Source organism: Danaus plexippus, chromosome 5, assembly GCF_018135715.1.
Source record: "Danaus plexippus chromosome 5, MEX_DaPlex, whole genome shotgun sequence".
In the NCBI taxonomy this organism is placed as follows: Eukaryota; Metazoa; Arthropoda; class Insecta; order Lepidoptera; family Nymphalidae; genus Danaus; species Danaus plexippus.
This window is the reverse complement of record NC_083539.1, coordinates 3,469,606-3,483,611: the sequence shown is the minus strand read 5'-3', so window position 1 is coordinate 3,483,611 and position 14,006 is coordinate 3,469,606. Positions and strand designations below refer to the sequence as shown.

Below are 14,006 nucleotides of genomic sequence, written 5' to 3'. Positions count from 1 at the left end.
TAATTAAACAAGAATTCTATCTTTTGGTCACATATCACAAGCCACGATATTCCGTGCTGCCTCAGCGCTTACATGAAATTTGGTATCAGAAGGTTTTACTTCTACAAGTTTGTGTATTTAAGACAAGTTCTTGTAAGCAGTATTAAATATATTGAATTAACCAAAAAATAACATAGAGCATATTTAAGAAGCTCACAAGTATAGTCGCTCTTATTACAAAAACTTTGGACTCCACGCCTGTAACATGATGCCATTGTTAAAATGAGACACTTTGAGAAAACTATAATTTTTCATACTAACTATACTTCCAAATTAATAATCTTAAAATGTGAAATTTATGGTTTGTCTGTTAATGTGACTAAAGAATTTATTATTTATTGTTATGGTAATCTGAATCGGGTGTAATATTCTGCAACTTTACCTATTGATTGTTGTGTATAAGATATATTCAACTTATTGAATAATTACTTATTTACTTCCTTTCAATTATTATATTTGATAAAAAAGGAATTTACAAAACTTGTGAGTCTATTGCCTAATTAATAAATAAATATATTTGATGTCTGAAATCCTCTTCGGGTAATCTTTTGAGACTTTTACTGAGATTTGTTCAACATTTTCATTGAGTTTAAAACGTTGGTAAAAATGTAAAAACATTTAGTTTGGAGTACAACAGTTAAATGTAACAACAAGCTCCCTTTATAAAATAAATTCCCACTTGAATAATTGAATTCAAACAGTAGACATTAATGGGAAGCTGTTTGGAGCCATAAGCGACCGTGGGGTTTTATCATCAATTTTGGGATTTTTATTAACTTTCATACATATATAATATCATAATTGAGAATACCGTTCAAAAATCAATCCAATTCAATCAAAGTGAACAATGGAATATAGAGATTTGACATCACTTTTATTTCACATATATATAAACTAAATAAAATATGGAAAAATTTTGCTCCAAGTATAAGATTGATTGAAACCTTTAAACATTTAATAATAAAGAAATTAAACTGTGACATAACTTTGACTTTGGCTAAACAGACTTTCTCCTTGTTCTCTATTATGCCGATAATTAATACGTACTTTGTATGAAATTAAGTTATTGGCAGTATTACAATTACAGTGCATTGTCAATGTAATGAAAAATATATATATATTTATGGTCATTAAAACTATAGAAGCTTCGTTGAAAGAATACTCATACCCTTGTTGTTATTGTACAAAGGGTTGAGTTAGGTTTCAGGTATTTTTGTTAAGTTTAAAATAATAATGTATATAAACAACACACATATCATTAAAATATTATAGTTGAAAAGGTACTGTGAATTAAGGAATTACTATATTTTATTGTAAATATTAAAGTCCAAACTATTTTTCTATTTGATTTGGGCTTTTTAATTTATTAATTATCTTTAACTAATCAGCAAAAAGGGTAAGTTTAGAAAACATATTTCGAGCGCCTTCGGTGTATACAAAAGTATTAATATAACAAAATTTAAAGACGTTTGAGAACTTCATGTTTGTAAACAAGAGACAACATGGTTTCTAAAGTGTATTTCTTTAGAAATCGATTCTTCCCTATCTTTATTTAAATATATATGAATCTTTCTTTATAATTACGGACTGGGTGGAACTTGACTTTCATTCCAACTGATGGTAAGTGGAATAAAACCATAGATGAAGAGCACTATCCCAGCAATATCCTTTTTACTCATGCCTTAAAATCGTAGCGGCAAAATTTTAAACGATTGAAATCATCTCATTCTACGATAGCCTAAATTAAAAAAATATAAATTAAAAAAACTCTGTAATACCGGCTAGCTCTAGAGAAAAGGCACCCAGAAATGCTAAATAATTTTCACTTAATAATTTTTCGAAAAAAAAAAACAAAGATATGATAACCCCCTTTTCCACGTGATCAATAAAAATATACTTTCAGTAATTATTATCTGTACAAGTATTGCTAGACAGAGGTTAAGTGAAGTAAAGAGGAGTATAAACAGGTAACATTTATTATGAAAGAACATTCTTAAAAAGCTATGAAAGGGTCAACATTATATATACCTACATCATGTGACATTTTTAACTCGTCATGAACAATTTTCATTATACATAGTTCTTTAAATTTTATCTAAAATATTTAAAAATATGACTTGTGATATATACCTACTGTGGCAGGTTAAAGTTATATTTTTAAACCCTCTTGGATCCAATTATTGTTTAAGTATCGACTTTCCAAGTAATACTATAGCCCGGCCATTTAGAGATTACGTTTCTGACAGATCGTGATTGGCCATGTAAAATTGAACTCTCAAAAATTTACTGCAAAATTTTATGTATTTGATAATAAACGTATTACGTTACGTTACTAAACTTTAAGTTTATAAATATATACGTAATTAAAAAATATAATAAAAATAATAGTCTTTAAAACATGACTTGACTTGTCAGACTACATTTTAGTAAGCTTAATACCATAATAATTTATTAAAAATTATACATATATATACATTGATTTACATAAATAAATACAATGAATGTTATAAACAACGTTACTCAATATAATTAATATTATTTATTGTACATTACTAGTCAATAGTCATGACGAATTTAAAGACGTCAGGAACGCAAACACTAAGCGGCCGGGGTATACCCCTGTATAACAAAATAGTACATTCTAAGTTTAAAAGAAACTATAACATTCAACGCCTCAATGTATTAATTTATGTGTATTAAGAATAACAATGTATTTTTTGTTGGCCAATAAATTTAAATTTATTTTGGGTCGTTATATCCCATATTTATTTGTTTTTAATGTTATCTGTATGCGGGAGGAGGTTCATGACGTATCACGGTGACCGGAGGCGATTGAACGACGTGGGTGGTGTGAACAACCGTAGTACGTGGCGGCGGGTCCGAGCAGCAGTCGCAGCACAGACAGGGGATGCAGCAACAGCAGCACGGACGACACGATATGTTGCAACCCATTCTGAAAATGAAATTAACAGAGTTGAAAAATTCATTCTGAAAATGAAATTCACAGAATAAAACCATATTTATTAATAGTGCTTTGTTAAAAACAAATTTCTCTTAAACGATACAGACATGGAATAAAACTATTTAATAGGTTTGAAAATATAGACATTATTTTGGTAAGATTTGCTACTATTTAAGGTATAGGACGTACAATGATTACTGTGTCTTTATTTATCTAGTATGGCAATTATGATTTTGTAAACGAAGGTGAACAAAAAACAAAAGCAACATCGTGATGTGTAAGTGACACTTTAATGATATAGATGATAATTTCTACATTCCCGTGTATCACGTCCTATATTAAGTTATGATTTGTGAAAACCTTATGTAAAAATCGTAGTATTATGTGTTAGCACTTATGTATTAGAAATATCAATTTCTTTTAACATAATACAGGTGTAAATACACCACGCTTTCTCATCTAGTTTCCTCTATCAATAGGGTTTCTGGTAGAGATCTCTTTTGAGAGATAAGTTATCCTTTGTGCATCACTTTTCTTTTGTAATTAATTTTGTAACTATTTCTACTCTTGGTACAGAAATAAATAAATAAATAAATAAATTATCTTAACCACTTTAATACTAAATTCGTCATCGAAATAGAGGAAACTTCGTAGAACAATAGTTTCTGAAATGACAATGCTTTTGATGTAGAAATCAATAAAAAACATACATCGTTTATATATTGAGAAAAAATTAATACAAAAATATATTATTAAATCATCTCTTTTTGTTAGTAATAATGAATAACGGTCATGCTTGAAAGTAATTAATATGGAAAAATTTAATCATTCCTTATCAAAAATATGATTGTCAACTCAACGTTTATCTAACCCATATGAGATCATATCCTTAATAATGTTATCAGTAAATAGAATTTAATTATTAAGCATAATTAGCGTGTACAGAACAAAAAACACAAAAGAACAAACACAACTTCTACGTGTCTTACCTTATTTAAATAATATAAGATCTTATCCTAGTTTCAGACTATCTTTGCATTGGATGGGGATAACCGCCTTGAGGTGGGTATCCGGGATATTGAGGGTAACCGCCTGGAGGAGGCGGAGGGTATCCCCCTTGCGGGTAACTTCCTGGAGGGTATCCTCCCGGAGGGGGATAGGGGTAACCTGGTTGTTGCTGGTCTATTACAACAGGAGGCTGTTGAACGATGACAGTTGGTGGTTGATTCCTGTTCTGATCACCGCAGGCGTTGGGGCATAGGCACGGTATTAAGCAACAAGCACTCAGGGCCAAGCAACATGGATTGACGCAACCATCACAATCCCCACAATCAAATGAAAGACACAGGCCCATTTTGTGTTGTACTCAGTGTTAACTAAAACGAACGTTTATGTATGTCACAAAATGTCGCCGTGATATCTTATCAGGAAAATATATTTGTCTAAATACTTGAAAATCAAAGGAAGACTCTATTGTTATTGTGGTAGAATTCAACGTAGTTTGAGTTCTGTTACTCTTTTTATCAATACTTAGTGAATTTATCGTATGATAAAAGATAGTAAGGCTCACAACACAATCTTAAATTCTTGTTTTTCATTAGTATATGCAATGGCACAAATTACCATAGACGAATCTAACAGTTCACATTCCGAGGGAAAACAATTACCAGAAAAAAGTTTTAATAAAAAATAAAATAAGTGCTGCAGTTCGTTCAAAATAAAAAGAGAAATCATCGGAAATGTATAACGTGAAGGCTATTTCATAGAAATATATTATATGTATAGTATCAATAACACGTTTTAGATAAAAAAATGTTTATTACCAATTTAATTCCTAAATTCATTACGAAAATATACATTTTCTTCTTACCTAATAAATAGACTTCAGACACTGTCACTAAATCCTAGCACATAATGTAAATAATAAAAAATAAAGCAAATTATTTGCCAATATTGTGCAGTCGATCACACGGAAAATGAGCGACTAATGACGTAAGTATGCGCAAGCGCAATTCCTCTTGAGCGCTCCTCACTGTAGCGGCTTCAACGCTCAAGTGAAAATACAGTTACCTTATTGCCCTAATGACTAGTATAGCTTGGAAAATATACACATACTCATCGGCCTTGAAGCAACGGACAGTGTTATATGTAAAATAATTAAGGTTTTGACGTAAATATGATGACAACTTATGATACACCTTAATTGTTCTGGCAATTCAAATAACATTTGTTTTGATTATCAATTACGGTTCTACTAAAATTAATAAACGATAAAAATACTTGTATTTAATGAAATCTAAATTAATTTTCTATATTTCTAATAATTGGTATCATAAAAGAAGTTTTTAAATTTAATATAAATGTTTTTCTTTGTCAATATCAAAGAAAAACTTAGCGTTTCTATTGCAAAGAATCTAAATAGGAAGGTTAGAAGGCATTGACATAAAACGTCTCATGGTAAATGCGCACAAGGTTGGAACCTTGTGATACGTAACAATTGCATTTTATACTTTTTTCATTATATAAATACATTTAAATTTCCTTTCGTATATATTACAAAACATGATTTCCTATTAAGACGTTGATAGATTAGTCACATCTATAACCTTGCTCTTCTAAAGACGAGTGCAAGTACGATAAATAGGATTATATGAATCATCATACATTATATAGTTAAGCCAACATTTTATTGTTGTTGTCATTAGGTTGGTACTTTTGCTAAATGTAGAGGTTGATTAGGTGACGGATTTCCCGACATTAAGGAATGAGTCAATATAAGCCTAGAAATTAAAAATATTGTATATTATTTAAATTAAAAACAAGACGGCTTCATACAAAATAAAATTCTCATCGTCCCACACTAAAATGAATGACAAAAACAAAAAGGATTATAAGAACACTGTGTTATAATCTATCTATAGCAAGGCATTCGTTATTATGAGGCAGAGAGTATTGTCACAAGAATAAAAAAAATGGGGGATAAGGGAACGTTTTCATAAATGAATGCTAAATCATCTAAGAATTTTAATGTTAGGCGTTAAGTAAAATAATAGCTATATTCTATGAATTCTTTTTCACGTAATATAAGAACATTTACACTGAACTGATATCAGTATCCCTTACATAAATAAAGTATGTCGCGTCTAAATTTTACTGGTGATATTGTAAGTCTTGTAACGACTGGATACTATATAAAAAGGCATATAACATTTTCATTCAAAACACCGGGAAGATGTTGCAAATGCCTGCTTACAATCTTAGTAGTAACTTATAACTGTCTTGGTATATTACTCAGAATATTAATATGAACATTTTTTTTTTATTTAATGTAAAATATTTCGAAATTTCAAAATTACAATGTGGGATAACTTACATTTGAGTAGAAAGACCAATAATCACAATATTATTGATTTCCGAAATCTCTGTCAACTATTCTGCCGAAAAGCTCGTGTGAAAATAATAGCATACTGGATAAATGCGTAAATTAGGTACCTTTTAATTCAAGGCAGCGGCTCCGCCTTTCATTTTGTAAACACAAATGGCGCTATCAGACGAACAATACTTAAGTAGCCATTATCTAAATAGTTATCAAATTAAAGTAGAACTATGAAACGGTCAATAAAAAATAGCCCAAAATATATTGTTAAACATAGTATGTTACGGTATAGTTTTGCCAATTTCTCAAAATGAAGTATGCTGTGAAATCTAAAAAGCATTTTACATAATCTTTTCCGAATTTTACAATACTTACTAACGTTTAATGCTTCAATATTTTTGTTTTCTTAACAGTTAAATAAAATATGTTAAGATTGTCTTAATTTAAAATATATATTTACTTGTTTTTATGATATAATATATAATAATATCATATAATTTTCATAAAATGTGTTAATAGGAACTACCTAAAATTGAAATAAAGTGAATGAATTTATTTACAGAAATAAATATTTAAACAAAGACTCAGCAACTCTTTTCGACTGGGCAACGATTGTAAATTAATTATTGCATTATGTTATTTTTTCAAGTTTCCGGCTAGCAATGACAAAGTTAAATAATGAGCTACAAATCAGAAGTAACAAATCTGCATAATATTTTATTATAGGACGATCAAATTAAGTTTTAGGACAGCCATAATAAAAGAAATCAACTCCTGTTGTTGGTAGACTAGCAATCTCTATTTACACGTATTTGAACAAAATTGTTAATAGGCGTCTTTGTAATCAGCGGTATTTAGTTTATGCCTGATATTTTTGAAGCAACAATTTCATTAATAATTAATTACATAAAAATCATAGTATTAAATTAGCGTGTGCAATATCTATAATGAATATGGAATTGAGCTATAATATTTCCCAATAATAATCTTATGGTAGTAATAACCTGTTCACTTCAAACTTTTAAGAGTTTAATTTATTTAGTGATATTCACGCGAAAACAAATTTATATGTCACATTTGTCACATTCGGGTATATAATTAGTTCTTTATTGAAACTTAATAGAATTACATTTCTTATCATGCTCAAGGATATTCACATTATTTATTTCTAGGAAACAAATACCAACTGCTGAAAAATACATATAAATAAATTATGTATGTATCTAAATAGTTATCAAATTACATATAATTATATAATATAAGGAAATCATTACATATACCTTTTCCTTTATGAAAGAAACGTACCCAGTAATAGGTAAAAAAATAATTACACACCTGTACAAAGACAAACTTCGAGCTTACAGTTGCTTATATCATTGCTTTAAACTTTTAGTTCGATAATAGTTTTAAAAACAAAATAAATACTAAATAACATACAAACGTACCTTCTCTGGCCAATATGAATCATTTTTATATTAAAATATAATTAATTAGAAAATTTATAAAAAAATATGGGCGTAATCAAAGCTCCTAATCTTCATAATCTTATCACAGGCACGTCATACTCAATCAATGCCAAAGTTAAGTAGGATCTTCTCTGCGATATACCAAACTAGTAAACGAATATACTGCGCACAATAATGTGATGGTTCAATTATGAGTGAGGAAGAGTGTGCTTTGATTTCTCCTACTAAGAGAAATAAGGAATTTATGACTCTCTTACTTGATGACAATAAACAATTGATAGAAAAAGATAAGAAACAAGGAAAAAGCAGAAGCTTCAGGAACTGGAAGCTATTTCTAAAAATTCCTAAAATTGGATTGAAGCCTAATTTCTCCAAAGTTCATAGGACATTTAAAAACATAAGTTGTTTTAAGGGCGAGGAAGACGAAGAAATTATGATGGATGTTCAAAGGCACAGGAGTATAGATATAAACGTTGGTCTGGCGCGAAAAATGTCGCTGTTCCTATTTACAAGGAAAACGGTGTGCATACATCCATACCATCCGTATACTCCACAACAGACGACAAGAAAGATCTATTTCTTCCACGAAGAAAAACATCACTGACTTTATGTAAACAGAAAAGTACAAAAGCCAACGTATTAAATAGAGCCCAATTTATTTCTTGTATCATATAAGAAATACGATAGGGAGGAATGTGACGGTTTCAAGAAAATGCTACCTGCATAAACCCGCTGTTTGGTTTCCAACGTTGATGAATTAAGGAAAATAAGGAATTGGCTTTCATAATTATAATTTATAAATAGATTTCTCAATGAATCTCCACATTTTTATATTGAATACTGCATTTAGTTCTTACCTCCATGTCAATGACGTAAGTTATAGTTTTTCCAACCTAAATTGGTAAATTCGCTTGTGAAGTCAAAAATGTAACTCAATCAAGGAGGAACAAGAATAGTTTGAATCACGAAGAAATGGTTTGACTTCAAAAATCATAAAAGGATTGCCAAACACGATTGGAAAAGAAAATAAAACACAGGATATTTTTCAATATTATGGATTTTTAGTGGTAACATTTAACATTTAACTCCATTTTACACTCTATATAAACTTTAAATGTAATACATTGTACATAAAACATGTAAGAAAAAATAATAAGCGTATCAAAATAAATATGTAACATATAAAATACTTTGTACAATACATGTAACATAAAACGGATAAGATTAAAAATGGCTATCACACAAATTATAGATTATAATGTCACTTTGATTATATTAAAATATTTATTTTGCACTAAAATATATATATATATATATTTAAGAAATATTATAAGTTCCATTTCTTACCCATACATACATTTTTTGTTAGTCTCTATTAAGTCACAAACTATAAACAGGTAATACTGTGTTCATATCACAGAAATAAATACTAAAAGTCGAGATTCACAATAATGAGATACAATACTGTTCAAAAGTAATACAAAACTATAAGTATTGCATATAAAACATTCTAAAATGCTATACCCGAAGAAATTACAAATACATAATTGAATTGTGCAGAAATACTCAATAAATAAATTGATAATACATATTTTATGTCATTAAATACTTCACAGATAATAAATATGCATTGATGAAATTAAAAAAAAATTAAATCACTAAGTGTCAACTGTCATGTAATGAAGTATATAATTCTATTTCATATAGTGATTGTCATCAATACTTCTACTAACTAAGGCCCAAGACAAACTATTAATTCTTGCTCATCTCCTTGACTCTTAATGTCGCTGCTTCTATAGCATTGATCATTGTAGCCCTGAAATAAGTTACAAATATATTATAAAATTAATATTATATTAGATTAAACTGTTGTAACAAGAAAATATAAAGCATTTAAATTGGTTCTAAGACTATAATTTCCATGTGAAAACAATATCAACCATTATGTAAAAGTTAAATATACATGCATGAAATTGAAATTATATATGCATATGCATGGAATAAATTTTTCTATCTCATAATTTTGTCTTATTTGACCAATGTTACAGTGAAATTTAAAATGTGTGAACAGTGATATCATTTTTATTCACAAAAATTTGTATATAAGTATGCAATCCAAAATGAAAAATAACACATTTATAGATACATGAGACAATTAGTGTATAAGTATCTGTCTGCCCGTGATGATGGTTGCTGCAAAGTAAGCAAAACATCGGGAGTGTGTAGTATAAAATAATAAAAAAAAAGTAATAAATCAGAAAATACTAGTTTTATTTCAATGAACACTTTCAATAGCCTTAGTTCTCATTATATAAATATTTATATTAATATCAAATACTTATATCAATGTCTCTTAATACAAGAGATGGACAATTATGACACTATTTCTTTTTTATAGATATAAAAGATTTTTATATAGCAACCCATACTTATTTAAATTCTTTTTTAGAGATTACCTTAGTTTCCCATTCTCAAGGGCAGTAACTCCAGCGATGGTACATCCTCCCGGTGAGCAGACTTCATCCTTTAGCTGTCCCGGATGCTTATTGCTTTGTAACACCATGGTTGCACTGCCGGCCATCATTTGAGCTGAGTGTCGGAGGGCCATAGCTCGGGGAACACCCTGTTTTACTGCACCATCAGCCAGGGCTTCAATTACCATGTACATCTGAAATATGAAATCAGGTATTTGTAATATTTTTCCTTCAAAAAATGTTGTTATAATAAGACAATAATTGTATTCAGTAATGTCATAGTATGGTTTGGATTACTTTGTAAATATTATAATGGTATTTAAGGCCCTTAATTTCTTTTTTTGACCTTTAACTTACAAATGCAGGTCCACATCCTGTCAGAATTCCCAACGAGTCCATCAATGGTTCAGAAACTTTTTCACACAGTCCACAGCCGGCTAGTAATTTCTCCAAAACAGCACACTGTTCTAGAGTTACATTTTCATCTATGGCATATAAACATGAACCCGCACCCACCGACATAGGTGTGTTTGGAAAAATACGGATCACATTGGAATTAAAAGGCAACTGCTTCAACACCTGATAATAAATTAGAAAAAAATATTCATATATTATCAATTGTTTTCAATTTCCAGGTTTGTTTGTCAAATGAATTTACATAGTGATCATGTTATATTATATGTGATAAAGTCAAAGACATACCACTTATTATTATAAATTAAAATTAACCTGTTTCAATTTTTGTATGTTCACTCCAGCAAGCATAGATATGAACAGAATATTTTTAGGATCTTTTGTAGGTAAGTAGCAATTACATAAAGCATTATCCAGCATTGCAGGTTTCACTCCAATGAATACTATATCACAATTACAAATAACTTCTCCATTGCTAGTTGTTACATTCGCACCATATTGTTTCCAATGTTCAAGATTTTCCTTATGGGGTCCTGAGACCCAGATATTTAAGGAATCGCGGATTTCTGTAATATTTATGAATATGTAAGTCATTTTAAATATTTAAAAACTATAACAGTAAAATGGAAACAAATGTGATTTTTAATATGGTTAAAAAATGCTTGATCACAAATTTAACCTCATAATATAATTATCATACCATTTTTGCATATCCCTTGTACAATCGCAGTTGACATATTTCCACCACCAACAAAGCCTACCTTTAACTGCATTTCTATTATTTCTCTACAGTAAATGTACGTGAAAAAGTATTGATATAATATAGTATTATAATAAATTTCTATATATTAAGACAGACACTGACAAATAACCTAATAAACTGCTTACTGCAATTAAACCACAAGTAGGTACCTATTCAAATTCTTCAATCGGTCGGTAATTTAAATTGCGACTTTTCGCTGGTGACATTAGGAAATGTCATTTGGCAACCTGGGTCGTGTCGAGAAGAGCCCATTTTAATATTATACTATAAAGTACTTAAAATTATAAAAAAATTAATAACTTTCTTCTAAAAAGGTGTAACAATTATTTTTTAGTTAAATAAACACTTATATAGAAAAGTCAAGCCAAGGTCAAAACTAGATAGAAATTAATCATTTTTTTTTAATATAGAGCAACTAAAAATAATTCATCAGTTTTGGCACAATAAATGTTTAAATGCTAAGTCTCGAAAATAATTCATTAAGTTTTATTTTAACAATTCACATCCTAACTATACATATACATATTAATTACAAAAGAATATGTTAATATATATGTTTATTTTCTATCAAATAAAATAGAGAAAAAAAAATATAAACACTATGAATATATATATTTAATACAGCATGACTTTCGCTTACTCATCTAAATATTTCCTTATTATTTTATAGTCTGTAATTCCCAATTTCATTGGGTTTGATTAATTTAACTGGCAATTCCTTTAGTTTGTGGCTTCATTTTCGAGGGTGAGGTGTTTTTACCAACTTTTGGCGTATTTTGATATCGTTGATCAGTTTTAAAATGCTGAAGTAGTGCTTCAATTCTAAAAGTGTTCAAATATGTGTCGTGATAGTGACTTAATAATTAAAAGTTTGGTTAAAGTGTAGTGTCCAACATGTTTCGATGTATACCTTTGTTCAAATGTAATCGCCAAGTGGAATGTGTAGACAAGCGGCATTGCTCCTTGCCAACAGTACCTGAAGACATTTTACGATATTCCAGGAGTTTGGAGGAACTTTTTCTAGATGCAAATCATATACGAGATTTACCGAAAGTAAGTTGTGTTTTGATTAAATTACAATATTCTTGTCGTGGGCGTTCACCTTATCAGTAGATGTAAATAGCGTAAACATTCTTACTTAATTTTTCTTGTATACAATATTGAATAAATTGACATCTTTTTGAAAACGTATCTGTAATTTTTTATACATTGTGGCCACTTATTCTTTACATTATTAAGATTTTAGCTATTTTGGTCATACAAAATTATTTTAGAACTTGTTTTAGAAGCTTCTTGTTTTAGAAGCTTCTCCCTCAGTAGCCATCTATATTTCTTTGCTGTAAAATAACTTATAATTTTTTTATGTTATAAAATATAATTTCATTTATTATACATGACCTATAAATTTAGCAAATTTTAACAAATATAAGTGGAGAATATAGATTTTATTTATTTCATCATATAAATCTTAGAATAATATACCTTATTTTTTTTTTGCACATTGAATAAAAATGTACTATAATAAAAATTAAAAATATATAGCAAATTAATTCAACAAATACCACTGTCTGCATTATTAAAGGCTGTAATGTGAATAAACTTCTAGTACTTCTAAATATTAGGTACAATTATTGAGTTTTTTTTGGATTCTAGGAGCTATGAGTGATATTTAACCATAGCGACAGGTACAGTCTAATGTAGACAAATGTATTTCAATCAGTTGTTGCTGGCTTAGCCGCCTAATTTCTCAAATACCTTGAGAAACATCTATTTCTCATAAAAATAATTTCAAGCTTTAGAATTTGGCATTTATTACTTTAAAATGACAAAAAGAGTTAACATTAGAAAAATGGAAGGACATTAGAATTCACAGATATCATACATCCATAGAGGTGTATAATAAAAATGGTTCATTTTTGGTATTTTAAGATAAGAGCTTGTATATGTTATTGTACTGCATAATTTTATTTTATTAAATATTAACAGCGGAAGTGATGTTTGTATATCATTATATATATTTTGAATTATATATAAACTTTGAATTGATACTAAAGATGTATTTTTACTCTGTATAAATAATTGCTATTGATATATATGACAAGAAATCCTTTGTATAAACAAAAATATCTTTCATTGAATGCCAAGATTACCATTTATTTTCCATTGGTATTCAAAATATAACATTGTACAGTCATTATGGCTTTATTCAATTACCGTCCTAATAAATTAATAGGAGTTTAGAAATTTCAAACTATTTTGTAATAAAAGTGATTTGTAACAACCGACATTAACTAATATTGGTTGTTAATTGGTTTTCTTTATGATTTAAATATAATTTTACAATTTGATTAATATAATTATCATATGTATTTGAATTTTACTCATACATTTATAAATAAATTATACCTATATAAAATTTAAAATTATTTTTTGTTTAGTAAGATTATATAATATTTTTATGTATTTAATGAATGTATCTGTTTTTATTTATTTTGTGTTTTTTAAATGACTT

The 14,006-nt window shown here is 28.5% G+C and overlaps 2 protein-coding genes and 1 long non-coding RNA gene across 13 annotated transcripts in view; 1 reads left to right on the top strand and 2 right to left on the bottom strand.

Annotated features, from left to right (window-relative positions):
- Positions 1-1,999: 1,999 nt before the first annotated feature.
- LOC116769222 (uncharacterized) lies at positions 2,000-5,076 on the bottom strand. The gene is made up of 3 exons (XR_004353448.2): positions 4,872-5,076; positions 3,991-4,377; positions 2,000-2,992 (listed from the first exon to the last, which is right to left on the bottom strand). It is a non-coding gene; the product is annotated as an uncharacterized LOC116769222 (long non-coding RNA).
- Positions 5,077-8,882: 3,806 nt separating this feature from the next.
- LOC116769145 (pyrroline-5-carboxylate reductase 3) lies at positions 8,883-11,665 on the bottom strand. Its single transcript, XM_061529393.1, has 5 exons — positions 11,432-11,665; positions 11,047-11,297; positions 10,675-10,896; positions 10,300-10,511; positions 8,883-9,659 (listed from the first exon to the last, which is right to left on the bottom strand). The coding sequence occupies exons 1-5, from the start codon at positions 11,502-11,504 to the stop codon at positions 9,596-9,598; spliced, it is 822 nt and encodes a 273-aa protein (XP_061385377.1). The 5' UTR covers positions 11,505-11,665; the 3' UTR covers positions 8,883-9,595.
- A 558-nt stretch (positions 11,666-12,223) lies between these two features.
- LOC116768909 (protein lap4) overlaps positions 12,224-14,006 on the top strand; it is a 55,884-nt gene continuing 54,101 nt past the window's right edge. For all 11 annotated transcript variants that reach the window (XM_061528311.1, XM_061528313.1, XM_061528319.1 and 8 more), the window contains exon 1: positions 12,224-12,547. In XM_061528311.1, coding sequence (XP_061384295.1) covers positions 12,389-12,547 — 159 coding nt within the window. In that variant the 5' untranslated portion in view covers positions 12,224-12,388. The remainder of the gene's footprint in view (positions 12,548-14,006) is intronic.